Source organism: Rhinatrema bivittatum, chromosome 2 (assembly GCF_901001135.1).
Source record: "Rhinatrema bivittatum chromosome 2, aRhiBiv1.1, whole genome shotgun sequence".
Lineage (NCBI taxonomy): Eukaryota > Metazoa > Chordata > Amphibia > Gymnophiona > Rhinatrematidae > Rhinatrema > Rhinatrema bivittatum.
In genome coordinates this window covers 15,617,271-15,645,184 of record NC_042616.1, presented here as the reverse complement: position 1 = coordinate 15,645,184, position 27,914 = coordinate 15,617,271, and the positions used below count along the sequence as shown (strand labels likewise).

The window sequence follows — 27,914 nt, the reverse complement described above, 5'->3', positions numbered from 1 at the left end:
TGCAAGGAAATTAGAGACTTTACAGTTCTTATTAAACAGACCAGTTTAAACAACACATTAACTTTGACACAGGAAAACAATTGTCAGTGCTTAACCTAACTACTAATTTTTACCCAATCACTATAGAGTCCACTAAGAGTGGGAGTCCAGGAATGCTCTTAGTTGTTCCGGAAAATTGAAGATATATCTAGAGTTCTGATGGATAATAAAACATTGACAGGGATATCTAAGCATAAATTTTGCCCCTCTTTCCACTTCTGTTCTCATGGAAATAAATTTCCTCCTTCGTAATTGCGTAGAGCGGGCTATGTCTGGGAAGATTTTAATAGTTTGGCCATAAAAATTCTGTTTTTGATTTCTGAAGAATAATTTCAATACCGAATCCCTTTCCATTAAAAATGCAAAATGAACAATCAAGGTAGCCCTAGATGTTACATTTACCTCGAAGGATTTCTCTAAGATATCTGTTAAATTTGCATCTGGTTCTTCCTCTGAAGATTGTTTTTTCTCTTCCCCTGTTTTCTGTGGGGCATAGTATATTCTAGATATAGCTGGTATAGCAGATTCCGAATATTTCAGAATATACATTAAATAACTATGGAACAAGTCCAACGGGGTAATCAAATGAATCTTTGGAAAATTTAAAATTCTTAAATGTTGTTTTTTAACTTGATTTTCCAAGGATTCAAGTCTATCCACACACATCTTTTCTGATCTAATCAAATTTATTTGAACTTTTTCACTTTCTCCTAACTTCTCCTCAATTTTTCTTACTGATGATTCTAATATCTCTATTTTTTGTCCATATTCCAAATTCTGCTGTAAAACATCTTGTATTATTTTAGTTAAATTATTTATTGATTTTTGCATCCCTATTATCATATTACCTATTTCTTCTAGAAAAAAATTCTTTGGTGGAAAAGGTATTAAAAACTTAGGAGTTATTACTTGGATTTCCCTTTCTCTTAACCCTACAGTTGCCTTCCCATCTTCCTTTACTACCCCTACACTTTCTGGCTCTCTGGAATCCCCATCCTCGGATTTTTCCAGGGGCACAGAAGGTGCATCCATTCTACCCGATGCTGGCATAGGTCTCTCTGGGGCCCCGGGGCTCAACGATGTCTCTAATGGGCCTGGGGCTCAACTCCGGCTCCTGAGCTGTTTCCCCAGCGACCGCACCCGGGACTAAAGGCGAAGCTCTACTGAAACATTCCTCAGTCTGTGGTTGAATCATATCTGTAATAGGTGTAGAGGCTAACTCTTTAACTCGAGCCTTCCGCTTAGTATGCGGCATTGGAAATTATATAAAACAATTACCAACAAGAAGAGGATATCTCAGTCGACAAGCAACATATTTTAGCTGCAAAGTCTCTCGGCCGCTGACTCAATAATTAAGAAATAAAGAATAAACCTCTTACTTGATCAGTTAATTTTTTTTATTATTACTCTGTGGCTTCTCCGGGCTAAGCCGGGCAAAGCTGCGCTGGCGGCAGCGTTGCGCCGCAGTTCTTTTATGGCAACCAGACTCCTCCCACTGACCAGCAGGCCAGGAGTTTGAGCAGGAAATGAGAATTAAATCAAGGCTTACCAAGGCAGCAAGAAAGGTAATTTCAGCAGCCACATTTTAATATTTTTAACTGTATAATATTTTTTAAAATGAGACTTTTTAGCTTATATTTTATTGCTTTTATAAGTGTTGTGGTTTTTATCGGTCTTTTTTTATTATTTACTAACATTTATGTTGGTGTTTTATCCTTCTAAATGTTTTAGATTCTTTATTTTAGAGATCAGTTCTCAACAAGGTCCACACTATTTTGTTTGGCAAGGTGTAACTAAGGATTTTTCAACTTTCATTCACTTGCCATTCATTCACTTTTTATTAATATGGTTCTAATATTTTTTAACTGTCCAAAAATATTTTAACTGTCCTGTTTGTTAAATTTTACAAATCATAGCACAATCAGTTTTCAACCAGGTTCACAACATTGAGTTTTGGTGCAAAAAACATGATATAAATGGCACTCAGTACAGTACATATCCGATTGGCTTGCAGTTGTTACAAGATGCTTTGTTCACAGGAACATAAGATATTTTTATGATTTTCTTTGCCTACACATTTGCATACTTAGGGGCAGATTTTCAAAGAGTTATGCACTTTTCTGCTCCTGCGTACACTGAGCCTATTTTGCATAGGCCCGGTGACACGCACAAGCCCCGGGACGCGTGTATGTCCCGGGGCTTGAAAAAAGGGGTGGGGCGTGGGCAGTGCGGGGGCGCAACTTGAAAAATAAAGGTGAGGGGGGGGGGGGTTTGGTATGGCTGGGGGGGGGGGGGGGGACTTACGTAGGGGAAGGACTCTTCATTACACCTTACAAAAAAACGGCCATAGCCAATCAAAAAACTACAATTCAGAGACATGCTACCCAATCATTCAAACCCATGGGTATTAAAGTTTTTAAAGAGAAAACCCATCTTTGTTCTGCCCTTAACAACATTTTAGTCACATCCCCACCCCTTCTACTTGTCATGGTTTGAAGTACAGAAAACCTTACATCTTCAATCGAATGTTCCTGCTCACGCCAATGACCCACCAAAAGGGCTGCCTCAACATTATTTCAAATACGGCTGCAATGTTCCATTATCCTTATTTTCACCTTTCTAGTTGTCTTTCCTACATAAAATAATCCACACGGACATTTTAAATAGCATAAACCACTGATGCCGTTTGACAGGTAGTCACAGATCTCAAAACAATTTTCCGTCTTGCAGCCTGACACACAAAATCCTTAATTGTCAAAGACAGCTTACACACCCCACATTTGTTACATGGGCTATGACCACCAACAGCTTGAATGGCGAAACATGTTGGGAGTATAAGGGAGTGTAAAAGGAAGCATCAATTTGTTTGGAAATATTGCAATGCTATAGAGATTCCTTGTTTGTTTGTTTTTTAATTGTATGTATGAATGGAGGTGTTAATGTTCGTGTTTTGAAATTTTGATATTCACTTTATGTATCCGATGAAGAATAAATATTGTCAAATGTTTTGAAGTGTTTCATAAAATTTGTTTGTACACAATAAACATTTTCTAATTAATTTGTATGTAAGGAGGCATGGGATAAACACTGAATCTCAAAATGCTAGAAGATGGAAATGAGAAAAGTGTGAGAGGGGTAACATGGTAGTGCGGTGGTTATTACCACCTTTAGTAGAAACCAGACGAAGAAGAGGATCGGTAAACACCAAGGAATTTATTAATATATCTCGTAAAAAAAAGCCCAACTCAGGCCGAGTTTGCTCTATTTCGAGCTGTTTCAGGGGCTACACAGAAACAAATAAAATAAATATACAAATATGTATAGACACATATAAAACCATGAATAATAATAAAAACATACCCTGTTTCCCCGAAAATAAGACATCACCCGAAAATAAGACCTAGTAGAGGTTTTGCTGAATTGCTAAATATAAGACCTTCCCCGAAAGTAAGACCTAGCAAAGTTTTTATTTGGGAGCATGCCCGTCGCACAGAACACCAGAGCATGCAGCTGTGATTATTTTACCCTGCAGGATTCACAGCTAGTTGTCATCACAAACCAGCATAACCAGACAACTATTCAGAATATAATAAATGTTCATTTTTTTGTTCAACAATATATGTGAATTCTTCTTCATGGAAAAATAAGACATCCCCTGAAAATAAGGCCTAGTGCATCTTTGGTAGCAAAAATTAATATAAGACACTGTCTTATTTTCGGGGAAACACGGTATGTGAAAAAGTATAAACAGTATTAATTAAGACTGAACAATAACGGAAAACACAAATATTAACTCATCATTTTAGCAGGTGTAGTGAGACAAATACAGAACCGATTCAAACTTTGCCTACGATTGAAAGACTAAGGGCCATATTTTAGTAGGTACGCGCAATCCGGCATCACAAATCTATGCCTGATTTTATAACATGCGCGCGTGCAGCCGCGCGCATGTTATAAAATCCGGGGTTGGCACACACAAGGGGGTGCACACTTGTGCAATTTGCGCGCGCCGAGCCCTAGGGGGAGCCCTGATGGCTTTCCCCGTTCCCTCCGAGGCCGCTCCAAAACCGGAGCGGCCTCGGAGGGAGCTTTCCTTCGGCCCCCCACCTTCCCTATCTAACCCGCCCCCCAGCCCTACCTAAACTCCCCTACCTTTATTTTCTTATTCCTGCCTCCGGACAGGCATAGCTTGTGCGTGCCGGCCGAGTGCCGGTGCATGATCCCCTGGCATGGGCACTGTGTGGGAGGCCTCGGTCCCGCCCCTCCCCTTTTTTCAAGCCCCAGGACATGCGCACGTCCCCGGGCTTAGGCTCGGCACGCGCAGGAGCATTCTCGGGGTTATGCGCGTAACCCTTTGAAAATCCGCCACTAAGGGGCGGATTTTCAGAGCCCTGCTCGCCGGCGAGCCTATTTTACATAGGCCTACCGGCGCGCGCAGAGCCCCGGGACTTGCGTAAGTCCCGGGGTTCTCCAAGGGGGGCGTGTCGGGGGCGGGCCCGGTTGTCGCGGCGTTTAGGGGGCGTGTCGGCAGCGTTTTGGGGGCGGGTACGGGGGCGTGGTTACGACCCGGGGCGGTCCGGGGACGTGGCCGCGTCCTCCGTACCCGCCCCCAGGTTGCGTCCCGGCGCGCTAGCGGCCCGCGGGGATTTACGCCTCCCTCTGGGAGGCGTAAATCCCGACAAAGGTAAGGATGGGGTTTAGACAGGGCCGGGCGGGTGGGTTAGGTAGGGGAAGGGAGGGGAAGGGGAAGGGGAGGGGAGGGCAAAGGAAAGTTCCCTCCGAGGCCGTTCCGATTTCGGAGCGGCCTCGGAGGGAACGGAGGTAGGCTGCGCGGCTCGGCGCACGCCGGCTATACAGAATCCATAGCCTTGCGCCGGCTATACAGAATCCATAGCCTTGCGCGCACCGATCCCGGATTTTAGCGGATACGCGCGGCTCCGCGCGTATCTACTAAAATCCAGCGTACTTTTGCGCCTGATGCGCAAGCAAAAGTAGGCCAAATCGCGCTGTTTGAAAATCTACCCCTAAGTGTGCAGTGGTCAACTAGTGATCATATTAAAAAAACACCTGTGTATCAAACCAATCAAGTTAACAGGCATGGTAAAAAAAAATGGTACAGAATCGATTATGTATAAGATTGACAAAATAATATAAAGTGGTCATTCGGTAATGATATAATTAGAGACCAGCATACTGTACATCAATGAGCTATTAAAATGTAAAACAGGGGTTGGTATGTTACTTAGTGTTAAGAAATGACTTCCCATTGTTCAACATTATCTAAATTGTTAAACATTACTTTCCCATTTAAAGAAATATATAAAAAACTTTTGACTATAAAGGTACCCATATATAATCTACAAAAAATACAAAACAATGAATAATAAAACAATCAAAAGAAAAATAAAATAAGGACAATGACAATTTCTATAACTACCTGTTGGAAAATGATAGCGGTTTTTGCCTGTATGTAGTACATCATACAGATACAAAGCCCTTACATTCCATGTATTGTGCTAAAAGCTCTTAAAAACCAAAGATAAAAAACAAGCATAAAAAACATTATTAAAAACCAAGGATAGAACCACCAATACTCTGCATCAACAGGACAGATGCAACTCCATTACTCTCTGCATCAACGGTGCTGATGCAACTCCAACATTACTCTCTGCATCAGTGGCAGGGGGTGGCAAGAAATTGGAATCAAACATTTACTAACAAGGACCCTGAACTTGGCAGCCAGTGAAACAGATAAGAATGGGAAAATAAGTGAGAGCTTACTGGGAAGACTGGATGAGCCATTTGGTCTTTTTCTGCCATCATGGTCGCTCCCCTGTGTGAATTCTCATGTGTTTTGTGAGGGTACTCCTCTCAGTGAATCTTTTATTACATTCACTACATGAGAACAGTCGCTCACCTGTGTGGATTCTCATGTGACTTGTGAGGGAACTCTTCACAGGAAAGCTTTTATTACATTCACTACATGAGAATGGTCGCTCCCGTGTGGATTCTCATGTGACTTGTGAGGGCACCCTTCAGACTGTATCTTTTATTACATTCACTACATGAGAATGGTCGCTCCCCTGTATGGATTCTCATGTGACTTGTGAGGGCACTCTTCACAGGGAGGCTTTTATTACATTCACTACATGAGAATGGTCGCTCCCCTGTGTGCATTCTCATGTGTTTTGTGAGGGTACTCCTCTCAGTGAATCTTTTATTACATTCACTACATGAGAATGGTCGCTCCCCTGTGTGGACTCTCATGTGTTTTGAGAGAGCACCCTTCTCAATGTATCTTTTATTACATTCAGTACATGAGAATGGTCGCTCCCCTGTGTGGATTCTCATGTGACTTGTGAGGGCACCCTTCCAACTGAATCTTTTATTACATTCACTACATGAGAACGGTTGCTCCTCTGTGTGGATTCCTTTATGACTTGTGAGGGCACTCTTTACAGTGAATCTTTTATTACATTCAGTACATGAGAACGGTTGCTCATCTGTGTGGATTCTTATGTGACTTGTGAGGGAACTCTTCACAGGGAAGCTTTTATTACATTCACTACATGAGAATGGTCGCTCCCCTGTGTGGACTCTCATGTGTTTTGAGAGAGCACCCTTCTCAATGTATCTTTTATTACATTCAGTACATGAGAATGGTCGCTCCCCTGTGTGGATTCTCAAGTGACTTGTGAGGGCACCCTTCAGACTGAATCTTTTATTACATTCACTACATGAGAATGGTCGCTCCCCTGTGTGGACTCTCATGTGTTTTGAGAGAGCACCCTTCTCAATGTATCTTTTATTACATTCAGTACATGAGAATGGTCGCTCCCCTGTGTGGATTCTCATGTGACTTGTGAGGGCACCCTTCCAACTGAATCTTTTATTACATTCACTACATGAGAACGGTTGCTCCTCTGTGTGGATTCCTTTATGACTTGTGAGGGCACTCTTTACAGTGAATCTTTTATTACATTCAGTACATGAGAACGGTTGCTCATCTGTGTGGATTCTTATGTGACTTGTGAGGGAACTCTTCACAGGGAAGCTTTTATTACATTCACTACATGAGAATGGTCGCTCCCCTGTGTGGACTCTCATGTGTTTTGAGAGAGCACCCTTCTCAATGTATCTTTTATTACATTCAGTACATGAGAATGGTCGCTCCCCTGTGTGGATTCTCAAGTGACTTGTGAGGGCACCCTTCAGACTGAATCTTTTATTACATTCACTACATGAGAACGGTTGCTCACCTGTGTGGATTCTTATGTGTCTGGTGAGGCTACGCTTCACTGCGAAGCTTTTATTACATTCACTACATGAGAATAGTCGCGCACCTATGTGGATTCTTATGTGACATGTGAGGGAACTCTTCACAGGGAAGCTTTTATTACATTCACTACATGAGAATAGTCGCTCACCTGTGTGGATTCTTATGTGTCTTGTGAGGAAACTTTTCACAGGGAAGCTTTTATTTCATTCAGTACATGAGAATGGTTGCTCACCTGTGTGGATTGTCATGTGTCTGGTGAGGCTACGCTTCACTGCAAAGCTTTTATTACATTCACTACATGAGAATAGTCGCTCACCTGAGTGGATTCTTATGTGACTTGTGAGGGAACTCTTCACAGGGAAGCTTTTATTACATTCACTACATGAGAATAGTCGCTCACCTGTGTGGATTCTTATGTGTCTTGTGAGGAAACTTTTCACAGGGAAGCTTTTATTTCATTCAGTACATGAGAATGGTTGCTCACCTGTGTGGATTGGCATGTGTCTGGTGAGGCTACGCTTCACTGCAAAGCTTTTATTACATTCACTACATGAGAATAGTCGCTCACCTGAGTGGATTCTTATGTGACTTCTGAGGGAACTCTTCACAGGGAAGCTTTTATTACATTCACTACATGAGAATAGTCGCTCACCTGTGTGGATTCTTATGTGTCTTGTGAGGAAACTTTTCACAGGGAAGCTTTTATTTCATTCAGTACATGAGAATGGTTGCTCACCTGTGTGGATTGTCATGTGTCTGGTGAGGCTACGCTTCACTGCGAAGCTTTTATTACATTCACTACATGAGAATAGTCGCTCCCCTGTGTGGATTCTCATGTGATATGTGAGGGCACTCTTCAGAGAGAAGCTTTTACTACATTCACTACATGAGAATAGTCGCTCACCTGTGTGGATTCTCTTGTGACTTATGAGGGCACTCATTACAAGGAAGCTTTTATTACATTCACTACATGAGAATGGTCGCTCCCCTGTGTGGATTCTCATGTGACTTGTGAGGGCACCCTTCCAACTGAATCTTTTATTACATTCTGTACATGAGAATGGTCGCTCCCGTGTGGATTCTCATGTGACTTGTGAGGGCACCCTTCCAAATGAATCTTTTATTACATTCAGTACATGAGAATGGTCGCTCCCCTGTGTGGATTCTCATGTGATTTGTGAGGGCATCCTTCAGACTGAATCTTTTATTACATTCAGTACATGAGAATGGTCGCTCCCCTGTGTGGATTCTCATGTGACTTGTGAGGGCACTCTTCACAGGGAAGCTTTTATTACATTCACTACATGAGAATGGTCGCTCCCCTGTGTGGATTCTCATGTGTTTTGTGAGGGTACTCTTCTCAGTGAATCTTTTATTACATTCACTACATGAGAATGGTCGCTCCCCTGTGTGGATTCTCATGTGTTTTGAGAGAGCACCCTTCTCAATGTATCTTTTATTACATTCAGTACATGAGAATGGTCGCTCCCCTGTGTGGATTCTGATGTGACTTGTGAGGGCATCCTTCAGACTGAATCTTTTATTACATTCACTACATGAGAATGGTCGCTCCCCTGTGTGGATTCTCATGTGACTTGTGAGGGCACTCTTCACAGGGAAGCTTTTATTACATTCACTACATGAGAATGGTCGCTCCCCTGTGTGGATGCTCATGTGTTTTGTGAGGGTACTCTTCTCAGTGAATCTTTTATTACATTCACTACATGAGAATGGTCGCTCCCCTGTGTGGATTCTCATGTGTTTTGAGAGAGCACCCTTCTCAATGTATCTTTTATTACATTCAGTACATGAGAATGGTCGCTCCCCTGTGTGGATTCTCATGTGACTTGTGAGGGCACCCTTCAGACTGAATCTTTTATTACATTCACTACATGAGTACGGTTGCTCCTCTGTGTGGATTCTTATATGACTTGTGAGGGCACTCTTTACAGTGAATCTTTTATTACATTCAGTACATGAGAATGGTCGCTCCCCTGTGTGGATTCTCATGTGACTTGTGAGGGCACCCTTCCGACTGAATCTTTTATTACATTCACTACATGAGAATAGTCGCTCACCGGTGTGGATTCTCATGTGTTTTGTGAGGGTTCCCTTCTCAGTGAATCTTTTATTACATACATTACATAAGAATAGTCGCTCCCCTGTGTGGATTCTCATGTGACATGTGAGGGCACTCTTCTCAGAGAAGCTTTTACTACATTCACTACATGAGAATAGTCGCTCACCTGTGTGGATTCTTTTGTGACTTATGAGGGCACTCATTACAAGGAAGCTTTTATTACATTCACTACATGAGAATGGTCGCTCCCCTGTGTGGATTCTCAAGTGATTTGTGAGGGCACCCTTCAGACTGAATCTTTTATTACATTCACTACATGAGAATGGTCGCTCCCCTGTGTGGATTCTCATGTGACTTGTGAGGGCAGCCTTCCAACTGAATCTTTTATTACATTCACTACATGAGAATGGTCGCTCCCCTGTGTGGATTCTCATGTGACTTGTGAGGGCACCCTTCTCAGTGAATCTTTTATTACATTCACTACATGAGAATGGTCGCTCCCCTGTGTGGAGTCTCATGTGACCTCTGAGGGTACTCTTCTCAGTGAATCTTTTATTACATTCACTACATGAGAATGGTCGCTCCCCTGTGTGGATTCTCATGTGACCTTTGAGGGCACCCTTCCGCTTGAATCTTTTATTACATTCACTACATGAGAATAGTCGCTCACCTGTGTGGATTCTCATGTGACTTGTGAGGGCACTCTTCCAACTGAAGCTTTTATTACATTCACTACATGAGAATGGTCGCTCCCCTGTGTGGATTCTCATGTGACTTGTGAGGGCACCCTTCTCAGTGAATCTTTTATTACATTCACTACATGAGAATGGTCGCTCTCCTGTGTGGATTCTCATGTGACTTGTGAGGGCACTCTTCACAGGGAAGCTTTTATTACATTCACTACATGAGAATGGTCGCTCCCCTGTGTGGATTCTCATGTGACTTGTGAGGGCACCCTTCAGACTGAACCTTTTATTACATTCACTACATGAGAATAGTCGCGCACCTGTGTGGATTCTCATGTGACTTGTGAGGGCACTCTTCACAGGGAAGCTTTTATTACATTCACTACATGAGAATGGTTGTTCCCCTGTGTGGATTCTCTTGTGACTGGTGAGGATACCCTTCTCAGTGAATTTTTTATTACATTCAGTACACATGTATGGTCTTTCATCTGTGTGAAATTTTTGGTGTTGGGAGAGGCGTGTTTTGCTGATGAAATGTTTTCCACATTCAGTACAGGAGAATGGTCGCTCTGCTGGGTGGATGCGCTGGTGCCACATTAGCATATCCTTATGACGGAAGCTTTTCCCACACTCGGTGCAGGTAAATGCTTTGTTTCCAGTGTGGATTTGCTGGTATTTTGAGAGGTTTTTGTTCCTAACAAAACATTTTCCACCTTTAGTGCAAGAGAAAGGTCTCGCTCTAGTGTGTATTTTGTAATGTAATTTTAGCTTATACTTACTACTTAAACTTTTCCTCCAATCACTGCAGGAGAAGGGTTTCTCTGGTTTATGTATATTTAGATGCACTTTTAGAGTTTTGTTCTGCGTGACGCTTTTCCCACATTTATTGCATAGAAATAGTGTTTGGAGGGGGTGGGATTTCTGGTGCAATATTAATTGCAATTCCTTACCAAAGCTTTTATCACAGGAGTCACACAGAAAGGATTTCTTCCCTTTCCCCTGCCTATGGTGAAGGTCAGAAATCTTTGGATCACTGTTATTGCTCTGGAAGGGTCGCTCTGTGCTCACGTTTCTCTGCTGCTCAGGCATGACTTTGACCTCCATCTCACATTCAGTGACTCCATCCCGTGAGTCTCCTCCTCTCCTCTGCTTCTTCTCCAACTCCTGCTGACTCTTCCTTGTATTTCTCCTCTCAGTCCCTTGCGAAACATTCTCACAGACATTTCCTGATTCTTTTGGGATCAGTCCTTCTTCCATAGGATGTTCTTCTCGCTTCTCCTCCTTTATGTGCTGTGTGACCTCATTACTTGCTGTTGATAGAAGACATTAATCATGCTTTAGTGACCATGCAAACAGATCTGGGTTTCTGATCCTATAATCACTGCTCTGGCAGTACCACACAGCGACAGAACTGCGCATTTCTGACCAACCCTGGTGACCATGAAAACTTTCTAACAATGGGGTTTGCACCAAAAGCCTTTTGAGATGAGCTCCTAAATATGTATAACCTAGAGGAGGAGAAAGGGGGAGATATGATAGAGACACTTCCTTACCTGAAAGGTAATAATGCTCAAGCAGTAAACTTCTTTTGCATGGAAAACAATTTGTAGAGCAAAGGTTCCAAGGGGGGACTAGGAATAATATCAAGAGATATTTTTTCTTCACAGAAAGTGTGGTGGATGGGGCGGGGGCGCTCAAGAGCAGCGATTCAATATGGCCGCATAATTTAACAGCTCCGCGCCCACTCTCTCCCAAACCAGCAAATTAAGAGTGAGAAACCAGACTATTAGCAAACATAATAGCTAGAGTGGTGTGTGGTGCCTCAGAGATGACTACGCACAAGAGAACCACCGACTTAAAACAATTTTCCTTCAGTAAAATCGCGGTGAAGAGTCTGCCCACTGAAGGCACACAGGCCACGAATGAACCAGGGGATAGGGCTGAAGAGACAGAGCTGGGCCTAGAGACTCTGCCCTCCACTCCACAGCTTCCAGGGGCATCTAACATGGATCTGCTGACTTGGACTGAAATACGAGGTTGGTTCATTGAACTGCGGACAGATCTAAAAAAAAGTCACAGAGCCTAACTGATGGCAACTATTGCGGAGATGAGGGATGATTTGAATTCTATGAGCCACCACGTAGATGACCTAGATATTCGGGCCGACACCCAAAGCGCCATGATGGACTCGCTCTCTGCACAAACCAAACAGCTCTCATCAGAGCTTGAGACCATGGCGGAAAAGGGGGAGGACCTTGAAAACCGCTCGTGCCACACCAATATTCGGATCTGGGGGAGTTCCAGATGAGAAGCAGTATAAAGATATCATGGAGACAGCTCTGAATATATGCAAAGTTCTTCTGTCCAGCCGTGACAACCAACCTAGGGATATCATCCTGAAATTTCATAACTTCAAAATGAAATTGGAAATAATCAGGCTGGCGCTCTCCAACCCCCACTGGCAGTGGCAAAACATTGATCTGTCTATTTACAATGACTTGGTGCCATCCACCTTGCAGAAGCACTTTATGCTATAGGAGAGGCAACTGCGTTCTATGAGTGGGGAAGACATTCGCTGGGCCTTCTCGTTTGCATTAATCTTCCAGTGTCAGGGCATCACCTACAGAGTGAAATCCCTCGCAATGGCAGCTGAAAGCTTCACACAAGCAGGAATTGCTTTCAATTTTACAGCCAACCCTAAACCAGATGTGGCTAAACCTATAGATGCCACACCAAGATGTCGGCGGCAGGGCCGAGGTAGGCTTCATAGACAAGCACAGAGCGTGACACAGACAGTGGATACAGGATGAAGCACCTGGGTGCTCACCATGGTGAATCCGTTATTGTTTGACTGATTAGGGAGCTCTATAATCAGTCATTAGTCATTTTGCTGTTGTGAATCATCACTTATTTGGTGTCAGCTCGGGTTTATTGTATTGCCTGCACGACAGGCACACTGACTATGGTGGCGTAACCATGGACAGATCCAACGCTTTTCATTTCTCTTAAAGCTGGATTCTAGTCTTTTGTGTTTTTCTTCATATCTGAATGGGAGAGGGAGGGAGGGAGGGGTCAGGTGTGGGCCAGTCTCGCTGCACTTTATGTAGCCCCTGGGTTTTGATTCACACTGGGTTAGGGAATCTTTCTGGAAGGAAAATTGGGGTGTGGTGGAGTCAATCACTTTGGGGTTTTCCACTTCTCTCTTTCTGAATAGATTTTAGAAAATTTTTACGCTGCTATCCTTGTCTCCTTCCTCCCCCAGTTCTACAACCTTGTTTTATTGTAACTTTTACTTCCTCCGCACGTGTTAAAAGAACAGTTTTTGCACCCCCTGTTATATGTAAACCGGCATGATATGATCTTATCATGAATGCCGGTATAGAAAAAAACTTAAATAAATAAATAAAAATAAAATAAAATAAAAGTACTTTTTATTCATGAGTCGAAATCTCTGCCGTTTTATGCTTTTAGGCTCTTGGGGTTTAGGCAGCATATGCTTTAGAGAAAGCTCTAGGGTTAGTCTCTCTCATGGTTAAAATAATTTCTCTAAATGTTAAAGGTTTAAATATACTTACAGGAAACTGTTCCTCCTCCACAAGGAACTGTTACATCAGAAGGCAGACATAGCTTACATACAGGAAACGCATCTCAGGCGTAAGCACGAACACCTTTTAGCCTTTAAGGAATTCCCTCATTTATATTTAGCTGCCAGCGGGAAAGCCTCTAAAATATACTGGGGCAGGGATCTTGATCTCTGCTCAGCTGTTTTTTTAATTTATTGCACCGGTAACAGATCCCTCTGGGAGGTTTTTACTATTGAAAATACGGATTGGTACTCAAATCTATACCCTGGTATCTCTCTACACCCCGAACCAGGGACCAAGATGCTTTCTTGCAGGAGATATCCCATGCGGAAGGTATAATCCTTATGGGAGGTGACTTCACCCTTACCTTGCGGCAGGGACTTGGACAACTCTCATCCATCCCACTCTAAATCTCATCATATCATATCATATCCTGACTAAAAGATATCATGGCGGACTGGGACTTAATTAATCTACACATAGAGAAATCTCAGTTTTAATAATTAATTGTGCAAAATAGTTTATTCACAAATATATAAACATATCATCATAAAAATCACTCATCCACACTCACATTCATTCTTTTAAAAACCATCACCCCGCTGACACATAGAAATATATAATGTTTCAAATTTATACAAAAAAGCAACTTTCAAAGAACAATTTAATTATGACTTGATAGAACACTTTTCTTCATATAGTTTCCAAGTTTATAACAGGATACAGTAATCAATGTGCATCCTTTAATTTTTTAAAACGTCCTTCACTCCTATCCGACCTGAAAGATTGTTCGCTGTATATTTCCTTGATCAACTCTAGTCCGACAACGGATCCTTGTTTCACCCTTTTCCAAAGGGCTTCCTCAGGGGCAATTTTAATTTCACTGCATTCACCTAATAATTTCAAAAGGATACCCATATAATTATTCAAATATCTCGTCTCAAATACTCTTTACTACTTATCTCAAAAAACGAGCGCTGATTTCTCAAAAAATCGCTCAATGTTTATATGCTCAACCCTACCAAACTCACCTTTCAAATAGATTTTATTATATTTCAATGTCCTTCCATCTGGTTCTTAACCTATAATGCTTACAGTTCTTTATAAAAAACCTATAACGATAAAACACATTTACCGGGTGAGAACAGCTATCATCTATACCGAAATAACTTCCAATAAATTATATCTCACGATATAAAGATATTAAATTCATACCTTCCAACAAGAGGACCACGCTCTCCACCAACAGACAAACCTCTGAGTGTCAGGAAAAGACATAATAACGTAAGGTATCAACTCTAATACGTATATATCTCAAACTCCACCTACTCACATACAAATCAACCAATAGTCTATTTCCACTCAAAATTGAGGATACTCCTTACTTTAAAAAGGCCTCCCACTCGATGGGTCCATTCAGGCCCCTAGGGGCCACCGTACCCCATTGAAAAATCATGCGTTGTTCCAAGCGATGTAATACTGCAGATAAGTTACCTCCCAATCGGAGCTTCACTTGTTTTAACACCACAAACTTCAAATCCTTCACTGTATGCCCTGCTTGCAACCAATGTTCAACCAATGGGATAGATAATTTGCCAGCTATGAATCGAAGGTGGTAAGGAAAGCTTATAAAAGAGCTCTTTTTGCTAACAGAGTCAATTTGTTGATTCAAAATGAGAAATCTAAACTATCCAGAGTGGTATGTGCTATTCCTTATTTGTCAAGAACAGTCGCAATTAAACAAAGCATTTTGAACCATTGGCAGGTACTGTCATCGATTCCGACATTTTCAGAAAAACCAATTTTTGCTATTCAAAGAAGACAAAATTTGGGGAATATATTGTGTAAATCCAGGAGTATTGACAATAACGTTGAGGATCAGAATGAGTGGGGATTTACCCCCTGCAACAATTGTTCGGTTTGTAGTCATGTGTTACAGACTAAGGAACTGAAGACTTCTTATTTAAAATATTCATATAAAATAATGGGACGTTTCTCTTGTGAATCATGTGGGGTAATTTACGCTTTAATTTGCCCATGCAAAATGGTGTATATTGGACAGACATGTAGAAAAGTTAAAACTCGAATTATAGAACATCGAAGTCGCATTATAGCTGGCAAATTATCTATCCCATTGGTTGAACATTGGTTGCAAGCAGGGCATACAGTGAAGGATTTGAAGTTTGTGGTGTTAAAACAAGTGAAGCTCCGATTGGGAGGTAATTTATCTGCAGTATTACATCGCTTGGAACAACGCATGATTTTTCAATGGGGTACGGTGGCCCCTAGGGGCCTGAATGGACCCATCGAGTGGGAGGCCTTTTTAAAGTAAGGAGTATCCTCAATTTTGAGTGGAAATAGACTATTGGTTGATTTGTATGTGAGTAGGTGGAGTTTCAGATATATACGTATTAGAGTTGATACCTTACGTTATTATGTCTTTTCCTGACACTCAGAGGTTTGTCTGTTGGTGGAGAGCGTGGTCCTCTTGTTGGAAGGTATGAATTTAATATCTTTATATCGTGAGATATAATTTATTGGAAGTTATTTCGGTATAGATGATAGCTGTTCTCACCCGGTAAATGTGTTTTATCGTTATAGGTTTTTTATAAAGAACTGTAAGCATTATAGGTTAAGAACCAGATGGAAGGACATTGAAATATAATAAAATCTATTTGAAAGGTGAGTTTGGTAGGGTTGAGCATATAAACATTGAGCGATTTTTTGAGAAATCAGCGTTCGTTTTTTGAGATAAGCAGTAAAGAGTATTTGAGAGGAGATATTTGAATAATTATATGGGTATCCTTTTGAAATTATTAGGTGAATGCAGTGAAATTAAAATTGTCCCTGAGGAAGCCCTTTGGAAAAGGGTGAAACAAGGATCCGTTGTCGGACTAGAGTTGATCAAGGAAATATACAGCGAACAATCTTTCAGGTCGGATAGGAGTGAAGGACGTTTTAAAAAATTAAAGGATGCACATTGATTACTGTATCCTGTTATAAACTTGGAAACTATATGAAGAAAAGTGTTCTATCAAGTCATAATTAAATTGTTCTTTGAAAGTTGCTTTTTTGTATAAATTTGAAACATTATATATTTCTATGTGTCAGCGGGGTGATGGTTTTTAAAAGAATGAATGTGAGTGTGGATGAGTGATTTTTATGATGTTATGTTTATATATTTGTGAATAAACTATTTTGCACAATTAATTATTAAAACTGAGATTTCTCTATGTGTAGATTAAATAGGATGTTTTGAGAAAATCGTGAGTATAAAGATATCCCATTGTGTTTATTTGGACTGGGACTTAATTAACATATGGAGGAATAGTTTCTCTAAATCCTGATGCTATACCTTTTATGCTGTACCTGATGACCGTTATTCACATATTGATTTTTTACTTGTGGATAAAGTTTTGGGAAAAAAACATTTGTAGGGCCGACATGGATGTCATAACGTGGTCCGACCATGCACCCATTAATTGGAGGTCGATCTGGACCCTGGGGATCGGGGGAACAGATTCTGGACACTGAACGAATCTTTACTGCAGGATGTACCTTTTATGCACACCCTCAAAGCCCATAGCCATGAATATTTCCAGCTTAACTTCACCTTGTACCCTGTGGGAATGTTCTACGGCGGTCGCACCGGGGCTATTTATTTCAAGGGCTGTCGCGTGCAAACACTCTGAACAACAAGCCAGATTGGCTTTATTAGCGGCTATTGAAGGCCTATCCAAGGAACATGTCCAGACCTAATCACAAAAGTGTTAACAGAAATTGTTAACCCTTAAGTCGGAACTTTGCCAACTGGATAATAAACAGATCATGCATGCCCTTGAAAGGACTAGACAGATGTTTTTTGAAGGGGGGGAAAAAGGCAGGGCCGTCTGCTAGTGAGACAATTAAAACAGAGGCAATCACAGGCCACTATCCAAAAAAAATCAAAGATGCCACAGGCCTTATGCTATCTGACTCCTCTGAGATCCGTGCAGACTTCTCTGCCTTTTACCAACAGCTATATGAACCCGAGCAAGCCATTAGACAGGACGATACTGCTCATTACTTGCAGGATATGGAACTACAATGTGATTTAGAAGCCCCCATCACAGTTAGTGAGATAGAGTTGGTAATTAAATCCCTTAAGATGGGTAAATGCCCCAGCTTGGATGGACTGTCCGGAGCGTATTATAAGAAATGCTCCACCCTTGGTTGCAGAACCTCTAGCTCAGTTCTTTAACAGCCTTCAAGGCAATGGAAGACTTGGTACCCAAGCAAATGTTGTGGGTATCATGCTAACAGCCAAGCCGGGGAGAGATCCCACGCAGTACGGATCGTATTGTTATGACCGTCGGTTCTCGACGCCCTCTCTCCGCCCTTTGGCGCCTCCCTCTTCGCCCACGGGAAGAATAGCTGCCGCGGTGTTCTTCTGCCGAAGCCCTCCGGCATCCCCAGGCCGGCTGGACGCTGCAACCTGCCATGTTTCCTGGAGGCCCCAACTGAAGTACCGGCGATGGCGCTAACCTCGGGTGCGTCCCCTTAAGATGACGTCACTCGCGTCAGATATATAAGGTCTTAGAATTTGCTAACAGATTGAGCTAGCAAGGGTTCAGTTTGCACTACCTAAGCTACTCTGCCTCCTCGGACTTACCAGGGGTACCCGTTCCTCGGGGGCCTCGTTCCCAGACTCACTCAGTACTCTCTTCTGCCTGGACGTCATCACTGCCAACTACATCAGTGAGTTACCATCGCTCTCTCAGAGCCGTTCCTGGAACCAGGTACGCGCTCCTCGAGGGTCTATACGTTCCAGCTCCTGGGCTTCTATGAGTCATTGCGTGAAGTGTTACCATCGGGTTCGGTACATGTACTCTCCATACCCTGCCTACTCACTATATTTCATTTTCTCTACAGCTCAGCCTTCAGGGATCACTGTTCCAGTATCTGAGGGACTACAGCCCAGCCGGGCATTCCAGCTCACTACTGCCACCTCTGGTGGTTCAGTATACTGTCTAATAAAGAACTAGTGGGTGTCTTGTCTCCACACTCTGAGCATTTTATGTATTTATTTGAGTTTTTTTTCTATACCGGCATTCACGGAATTCGTATCATGTCGGTTTACATAAAACGAGGGGTGATCAATACATTAAAAAACGTGCATAAATATAACAAGAGAGTATACATTTACAAATTATAACAAGTTATAACAAGTGCGCAGAAAAATCAGTTACAATAAAACAAGGATGGTTCTAACTGGGAGAAGAAGAAGAGGATGATAGTAGTTTAACAAGAAGTAGAATGTGCAGTGTTTGGTAAGTCTGTACCAGTTTAATGGGTGATAATCCATGACCGGTGGTCTCTCTCAGAATCTTACCCCCCCCCCCCCCCCGGGGCGTGGTCATCTGCCACCGGTCCAAGGATCCACCCACAACTCTCTAAATACCAACAGATTGCTAACTTCCTAACAGTCTGCTAACTCCGAAAACAACACCTATAGACCTATTTCACTTATAAATGTAGATATGAAGATCTTAAGTCAGGGTGTTGGCACTCACACTTAAATCATTTTCTCCCCCAACTGGTACATTCTGACCAGGTCGGGTTTTTTTGCCACAGCGCATGGCAGCGAACAACATTCGAAAGGTAGTAGATCTTGTGTGGTGGGTGCAGAGGGAACGGATACCGGCAGTATTGTTGTCTGTAGACGCTGAAAAGGCATTCGATCTAGTACACTGGCCTTTTCTATGTGCCACCTTACAAAACATGGGGTCTGGTCCCTTTTTTCCTACAATGGGTAGAGAAGTTGTATGATTCCACCCCCCAAGCACGGGTCAAGGTCAATGCTGGATTTGGGCAGGCCTTTGCCATAGGGAAGGGTACCAGGCAGGGATGCCCATTATCCCCTTTGCCCTCTATATGGAAGCCTTTTCCATGAGGGTTCGCACCACTGAGGATGTTAAAGGGATAACATTAGGGACCCAAGCTTAGAAAATGTCTTTATTTGCCGATGACATCCTCTTCACCCTTACTGACCCCGACTACTATTCTTTAGCAGGAGTAATGCACGAACTCTTGCAGTTCAAAGAGGTGGCAGGGGTTAAAGCGAATCTCGAAAAGTCGGAACTGCTTAATGTTAATCTCATCCAACGGGAGGTCCAGACAATTAAGGGGAAATTCCCCTTTAAATGGGCTAAATCATATATTAAATACCTGGGCATCTCAGTCCCGGCACGGTTGACCGACGTGTACCAATTATCAACCTTTAATAGACAAAACTACTTGTGATATGAGTAAGTGGAATAGAGGCACCTATTCCTGGCTTGGCAGAATTGCGATAATTAAAATGAATGTCTTGCCAAAATGTCTATCTTTTTTCATCCTTGCCAGTATATATCCCAGCCCCTATACTGCACAGCTGGCAGAAAGGGATTTTTTATTTTATTTGGCCCCCCACGCTCTCATTCCCCCCTCCTCGCACATCTCTGGCCCCCACGCTCTCATTCCCCCCTCCCTCATCCCCCCACTCCCACCGCCCCCCCCCCACGCTCTCATTCCCCCCTCCTCCCACCTCTCATTCCCCCTCCCTCGCCCTACAGTCTCTTGGCCCCCACGCTCTCATTCCCCCTCCTCGCACATCCTGGTCCCCCCCCACGCTCTCATTCCCCCCTCCTCACCCCCCCACGCTCTCATTCCCCCCCTCCCCCCCCTCGCACATCTCTGGCCCCCCACGCTCTCATTCCCCCCTCCTCACCCTCCTCCTCACACATCTCTGGCCCCAGACTCTCATTCCCCCCTCCTCACACATCTCTGGCCCCCCGCTCTCCTTCCCCCCTCCTCACACATATGGCCCCCGACTCTCACCCCCCTCCTCACACATCTCTGGCCCCCCACGCTCTCATTCCCCCCTCCTCACACATCTCTGGCCCCCACGCTCTCATTCCCCCCTCCTCACACATCTCTGGCACCCCACACTCTCATTCCCCCCTCCTCACCCCCCTCCGAGCACATCTCTGGCCCCCAGACTCTCATTCCCCCCTCCGAGCACATCTCTGGCCCCCCATGCTCTCATTCCCCCCTCCTCACCCCCCCACGCTCATTCCCCCCTCCTCGCACATCTCTGGCCCCCACACTCATTCCCCCCTCCGAGCACATCTCTGGCCCCCAGACTCTCATTCCCCCCTCCTCACACATCTCTGGCCCCCCACGCTCTCATTCCCCCCTCCTCACCCCCCCCCACGCTCTCATTCCCCCCTCCTCGCACATCTCTGGCCCCCACACTCATTCCCCCCTCCTCACCCATCTCTGGCCCCCAGACTCTCATTCCCCCCTCCTCACACATCTCTGGCCCCCCACGCTCTCATTCCCCCCTCCTCACACATCTCTGGCCCCCAGACTCTCATTCCCCCCTCCTCACACATCTCTGGCCCCCACGCTCTCATTCCCCCCTCCTCACACATCTCTGGCCCCCACTACTCTCATTCCCCCCTCCTAACCCCCCTCCGAGCACATCTCTGGCCCCCAGACTCTCATTCCCCCCTCCTCACCCCCCTCTGGCCCCCCACACTCTCATTCCCCCCTCCTCACACATCTCTGGCCCCCCACGCTCTCATTCCCCCCTCCTCACACATCTCTGGCCCCCCACTACTCTCATTCCCCCCCTCCTCACCCCCCTCCGAGCACATCTCTGGCCCCCAGACTCTCATTCCCCCCTCCTCACCCCCCTCCTCGCACATTTCTGGCCCCCCACGCTCTCATTCCCCCCTCCCACCCCCCTCCTCGCACATCTCTGGCCCCCCACGCTCTCATTCCCCCCTCCTCACCCCCCTCCTCGCACATCTCTGGCCCCCAGGCTCTCATTCCCCCCTCCTCACCCCCCCTCCGAGCACATCTCTGGCCCCCCACTACTCTCATTCCCCCCTCCTCACCCCCCTCCGATCACATCTCTGCCCCCCCTACTCTCATTCCCCCCTCCTCACACATCTCTGGCCCCCCCTACTCTCATTCCCCCCTCCTCACCCCCTCCGATCACATCTCTGCCCCTACTCTTATTGCCCCCTCCCCCCTCCGATCACATCTCTGCCCCCCTACTCTTATTGCCCCCTCCGATCACATCTCTGGCCCCCCTACTCTCATTCCCCCCTCCTCACCCCCTCCGATCACATCTCTGCCCCCCCTACTCTCATTCCCCCCTCCGATCACATCTCTGCCCCCCCTACTCTCATTCCCCCCTCCTATCACATCTCTGCCCCCCCTACTCTTATTGCCCCCTCCCCCCTCCGATCACATCTCTGGCCCCCCTCCTCTCATTCCCCCCTCCTCCGATCACATCTCTGCCCCCCCTCCTCTCACATCTCTGGCCCCCCCTACTCTCATTCCCCCCTCCCCCTACTCTTATTGCCCCCTCCCCGCCCCCCTCCGATCACATCTCTGCCCCCCCTACTCTCATTCCCCCCTCCCAACATACTTAAAAAAAAAAAAGAAGCTGTTAAATAAATAAAAATAATTCCTCCCCTCCTGATACCTGGCTGTAGCTGCACAGTCTGAAGATTTCTTTGCTGTTGTTGCTGCTGCTCTTCCCGTTCCAGGACGGTCTGCCCGCGTGCGATGCTGTGCGTGCGATGCTGTACAGGACGGTACTGCCTGGCTCTGCCCACGTGCGATGCTGCGCGTGCGATGCTGTACAGGACGGTACTGCCTGGCTCTGCCCGCGTGCGGTGCTGCGCGTGCGATGCTGTACAGGACGGTGCTGCCTGGCTCTGCCCGCGTGCGGTGCTGCGCGTGCGATGCTGTACAGGACGGTGCTGCCTGGCTCTGCCCGCGTGCGATGCTGCGCGTGCGATGCTGTACAGGACGGTACTGCCTGGCTCTGCCCACGTGCGGTGCTGCGCGTGCGATGCTGTACAGGACGGTACTGCCTGGCTCTGCCCGCGTGCGATGCTGCGCGTGCGACGCTGTACAGGACGGTGCTGCCTGGCTCTGCCCACGTGCGGTGCTGCGCGTGCGATGCTGTACAGGACGGTACTGCCTGGCTCTGCCCGCGTGCGATGCTGTACAGGACGGTGCTGCCTGGGTCTGCCCGCGTGCGGTGCTGCGCGTGCGATGCTGCGCGTGCGATGCTGTACAGGACGGTGCTGCCTGGGTCTGCCCGCGTGCGGTGCTGCGCGTGCGATGCTGTACAGGACGGTGCTGCCTGGGTCTGCCCGCGTGCGCTGCTGCGCGTGCGATGCTGTACAGGACGGTGCTGCCTGGCTCTGCCCGCGTGCGGTGCTGCGCGTGCGATGCTGTACAGGACGGTACTGCCTGGGTCTGCCCGCGTGCGATGCTGCGCGTGCGATGCTGAAGGGACGGTACTGCCTGGCTCTGCCCCCAAAACGTGTCCCGTGCATCAACAAGGCTTGCAGCTCCGCTCTGATTGGCTTATTGCTGCAATGTAGGGATAGGGTGCGCCTGCTGTGGGCAGGCTTCATCGCAGCAGCAGCAGCAGCAGCCAATCACTGTAACATGATTCAGAGCACAAGTCCCGCCCACCAAGCCCAAAAAAACGCGACTGGCAGAAAAAAATAGCCCAATAAAAAGCAACGCGCGAATCGGAAAAAAAAAAAGCCCGCGAATGACTTCAAAAAGAAGCCCAATCTCGCGGTAAATATAAACAGGTTAAGGGTAGTAACCACTGCACCAGCAAGTTACCCCCATGCACTTTTCTCCTTTCTGGCCTACAAAAACCAAAATAAACAACAAACTATACCCAGGAAAAGTTATCTGGGTTACTACAGGACAGGGATTTCTCCAATCAGACTAACTTTACCCAGGTAATCACTGAATATCAAGTCTCTCCAGCTAAATTTTACCCTACCCAGAGCAACTCCACCAGCTAAACTTTCTACAAATAATGAGTTATGAGCAACCCAAAGTTTCACACTAGAGCAGGGGGAGAAATTCCTATCTCCAGTTTTGTAAAGGCAACTAGAAAAGTACCCAGACAAGCCCTTGGGAGCATCAAACTCTCAGTGTAAAAAGGCAAAGGTGAGAGGAGGAGGCAGAAGGGGAAGGTAAAGAAATCACAGGAAGCAGAAACTGAGAGGGTCCTTAAGCAGGAGGAGCTGCTGCTGTATGAGGGGGAGAAGCATGAAGAAGAGCCTGAGCGGATGCAGAGAATAAGGAGCCCACAGAATGGATTCAGTGAGAGGCTGGGGGGATGGGATCAGTCCCAGGCTGCATCCCCTGCCCCCCTCCTACCTGCTGAGCAGAAAGCCCTGCAGCCATTCTCCTGCCCCTTCTCCAGAGCAGGATTTCCAGCCCCGGCTCCCTCCCTGCACGGTCCCTGGGGTGGGGGATGGGATCAGTCCCAGGCTGCATCCCCTGCCCCCCTCCTCCCTCCTGAGCAGAAAGCCCTGCAGCCATTCTCCTGCCCCTTCTCAATCATCAGCTTCTCCCTTAATGACTGAAGTAAGAGGAGGAGAGCAAAGCAAGGAGAAGTGCAAGTAAGAGGAAGGGCAAGGATGGGAATTGTGGGAAGTGGAGTCCCAGGGCATGATTTGCTGTAATTCGCTGATTTACAGATCGATACTCTAAGGCCGCGATAGAAATAGTGCGGCAGTGCCAGGCGCACCCTCGTTCCCCGCACGCACAGTTCTCTTCACCTACCGCTCGATACTCTCTTCTAATTGCATGCAAATGCATGCCGCGGCTGCGAAGCGTCCGTGAAGCGTTAGGCCCGCACAACCCATTTTACTGTATAGAGCGCCTATACAGTATCCTGGGTGCGCGGTCCTAACGCTTCACGGCCGCGCTGGTACCTGTCATTTCAAATGACAGGTACCAGGAAGTGGACAGTTATGTTCTCCGATGCTCGGCAAACTTTCCCCCAGCCCCCGCTCACCTGCCCTGGCCGCGTCCGGTCTCCGGTGCAGCCCCAGTCCTGTCCCCTCCTCCCGAAGCAAAAAAAACAAAACCGAAAAAGTAACAAGAGAGCGTAGGGGAGAGACGGGCAATCCTACGCTCGGGCCTGCTAGTCCCTTCTCCTCTCCTCCCGAAGCAGGGCGCGAAAAGCAGCCTTGCTCCGGGAGGAGGGGGGGGGGCAGTTTAAAGCGACGAAGCGACTTACTTTTGCAGCTCCCCCCCCCCTCCGGACATCGGCGGCTCCAGCCTCCAGCTGTCAGACAGACACATTGCACGTGGGAAAGCGGCCCCTATGCGTGCAATTGGCTGCTCAAGACGTGACGTCACGACGTTTGGCGTCATGGCATGTGACATCACGTCTTGAGCAGCCAATTGCACGCATAGGGGCCGCTTTCCCACGTGCAATGTGTCTGTCTGACAGCTGGAGGCAGGAGCCGCGGTCATCGCCGATGTCCGGAGGGGGGGGGGCTGCGGCGCAAGGAGAGAAGACGCAACTTACTCCAGCCAGCCCCCACTTCGGCAGCCCCCCTGCGGCAGCCCCCCCTACGGCGGAGACGGCAGTGTAAAGCGAGACAGACCGCGGCGCAAGGAGAGGAGGAGAGAGAAGACGCAACTTACTCCAGCCAGCCCTCCTCCGGACAGCGGCTCCTCTGCCTCTCAGCTGCCGGCGAAGATAGACGCCCGAACGGGTAGGCCCCTCGTGCAATTTGACCTCAAGGCGTGATGTCGCGTGACGTCACGCCTTGAGGTCAAATTGCACCAGGCGGTAGGGGCCGAAGAAAAGAAGATGGGCGTCGCGCAGCCAGCCACCACCGGAGACCAGGCTGGCGGGGGCTGAAGACATGAAGTGGAGCCTGGCAGGGCCGAAGAAAAGAAGACCGGCGCTGCTAACTGCCGCCGGAGAAGAGCTGTTCAGCTGGGAGCCTTTGTGTGTATATGTATTTGAGATCGGAAGGATGCTTCAGTGTGTGTATATGGGAAAGGAATGGTGCTTCTGTGTGTGTGATTGTGGTGTGTGTGTGTGAGAAGGGAATGGTGCTTGTATGTGGTGTGTATATGGGAAAGGAATGGTGCTTCTGTGTGTGTGTATGTGGTGTGTATGTGAGAAAGGAATGGTGCTTCTGTGTGTGTGATTGTGATGTGTATGTGAGAAAGGAATGGTGCTTCTGTGTGTGTGTGTATGTGAGAAAGGAATGGTGCTTCTGTGTTTGTGATTGTGGTGTGTATGTGAGAAAGGGAATGATGCTTCTGTGGGTGTATGTGGTGTGTATGTGAGAAAGGAATGGTGCTTCTGTGTTTGTGATTCTGGTGTGTATGTGAGAAAGGGAATGATGCTTCTGTGTGTGTGTGTATGTGATGTGTATGTGAGAAAGGAATGGTGCTTCTGTGTTTGTGATTGTGGTGTATATGTGAGAAAGGAATGGTGCTTCTGTGTGTGTGTATGTGGTGTGTATGTGAGAAAGGAATGGTGCTTCTGTGTTTGTGATTGTGGTGTGTATGTGAGAAAGGAATGGTGCTTCTGTGTGTGTATGTGGTGTGTATGTGAGAAAGGAATGGTGCTTCTGTGTGTGTGTGTATGTGGTGTGTATGTGAGAAAGGAATGGTGCTTCTGTGTGTGTATGTGGTGTGTATGTGAGAAAGGAATGGTGCTTCAGTGTATGTGATGTGTATGTGAGAAAGAAATGGTGCTTCTGTGTGTGTGTATGTGGTGTGTATGTGAGAAAGGAATGGTGCTTCTGTGTGTGTATGTGAGAAAGGAATGGTGCTTCTGTGTTTGTGATTGTGGTGTGTATGTGAGAAAGGGAATGATGCTTCTGTGTGTGTGTATGTGGTGTGTAGGTGAGAAAGGAATGGTGCTTCTGTGTGTGTGATTGTGATGTGTATGTGAGAAAGGAATGGTGCTTCTGTGTGTGTGTATGTGGTGTGTATGTGAGAAAGGAATGGTGCTTCTGTGTGTGTGATTGTGATGTGTATGTGAGAAAGGAATGGTGCTTCTGTGTGTGTGTATGTGGTGTGTATGTGAGAAAGGAATGGTGCTGTGTTTGTGATTGTGGTGTGTATGTGAGAAAGAATGTGCTTGTATGTGGATGTGTATGTGAAGAAAGGGTAAATGGTGCTTCTGTGTGGTTTTGTGTATGTGGTGTGTATGAGAACGAATAGTGCTTCTGGTTGTGTGTATGTGGGTTGTTATGTGAGAAAGGAATGGGCTTCTGTGTATGTGATGTGTATGTGAGAAAGGAATGGTGCTTCTGTTGTGTGTGTATCGTTGGTGTGTATGTGAGAAAGAATGGTTGTGCTCTGTGTGTGTGTTATGTGATGTGTATGTGAAGAAAGAAATGGTGCTTCTGTTTGTGTATGTGGTGTGTGTATGTGAGAAAGGAATTGGTGGCTTTGTGTGTGGTGTGTATGTTGGTGTGTATGTGAGAACGGAATGGTGCTTCTGTGTGGTGTGTATGTGGTGTGTATGTGAGAAAGGAATGGTGCTTCTGTGGTGTGTGATGTGGTGTGTATGTGAGAAAGGAATGGTGCTTCTGTGTTTGTGATTGTGGTGTGTATGTGAGAAAGGAATGGTGCTTCTGTGTGTGTATGTGGTGTGTATGTGAGAAAGGAATAGTGCTTCTGTGTTTGTGATTGTGGTGTGTATGTGAGAAAGGAATGGTGCTTGTATGTGATGTGTATGTGAGAAAGGAATGGTGCTTCTGTGTGTGTGTGTATGTGGTGTGTATGAGAAACGAATAGTGCTTCTGTGTGTGTGTATGTGGTGTGTATGTGAGAAAGGAATGGGGCTTCTGTGTATGTGATGTGTATGTGAGAAAGGAATGGTGCTTCTGTGTGTGTGTATGTGGTGTGTATGTGAGAAAGGAAATGGTGCTTCTGTGTGTGTGTATGTGATGTGTATGTGAGAAAGGAATGGTGCTTCTGTGTGTGTGTATGTGGTGTCTAGGTGAGAAAGGAATGGTGCTTCTGTGTGTGTGATTGTGGTGTTTATGTGAGAAAGGAATGGTGCTTCTGTTTGTGTGTATGTGGTGTGTATGTGAGAAAGGAATGGTGCTTGTGTGTATGTGATGTGTATGTGAGAAAGGAATGGTGCTTCTGTGTGTGACAGGGAAGGTGCTTGTGTGTGTCAATGTGTGTGTGCGAGAGAGATGGAGCATGTTTTTGGCTGGCTTGTGGCTGTGAGAGAGAGGGCATGTGTGTGATTGAGAGCTTGTGTGTAAGTGAAATAGAGAGAGCATGTGTGTGATTGAAATTCTGTGTGTAAGTAAGAGAGAGCAAGAGCATTATGTGATTGAGAGACTGGCCAGAGAGGTGACGTGTGTATGTGGGAGAAAGACTAATCAGGGAGATGA

General features: G+C 46.0%; 3 protein-coding genes across 3 annotated transcripts; all 3 read right to left on the bottom strand.

Annotated features, from left to right (window-relative positions):
• Positions 1-6,210: 6,210 nt before the first annotated feature.
• Positions 6,211-8,362, bottom strand: LOC115083594 (gastrula zinc finger protein XlCGF57.1-like; the record flags this gene model as incomplete). Its single annotated transcript, XM_029587509.1, has 1 exon — positions 6,211-8,362. A coding segment is annotated over exon 1 (936 nt), but the record flags the coding sequence as incomplete, so codon positions are not given.
• Positions 7,335-9,701, bottom strand: LOC115086300 (gastrula zinc finger protein XlCGF57.1-like). The gene is made up of 2 exons (XM_029592733.1): positions 8,387-9,701; positions 7,335-7,382 (listed from the first exon to the last, which is right to left on the bottom strand). Exons 1-2 carry the CDS (start codon positions 9,599-9,601, stop codon positions 7,335-7,337), a joined length of 1,263 nt encoding a protein of 420 aa, XP_029448593.1. The 5' UTR covers positions 9,602-9,701.
• Positions 9,702-9,996: 295 nt separating this feature from the next.
• On the bottom strand, positions 9,997-22,990 carry LOC115086297 (gastrula zinc finger protein XlCGF7.1-like). Its single transcript, XM_029592725.1, has 3 exons — positions 22,187-22,990; positions 10,405-11,394; positions 9,997-10,046 (listed from the first exon to the last, which is right to left on the bottom strand). The coding sequence occupies exons 2-3, from the start codon at positions 11,339-11,341 to the stop codon at positions 9,997-9,999; spliced, it is 987 nt and encodes a 328-aa protein (XP_029448585.1). The 5' UTR covers positions 11,342-11,394; positions 22,187-22,990.
• Between the last annotated feature and the right edge of the window lie 4,924 nt (positions 22,991-27,914).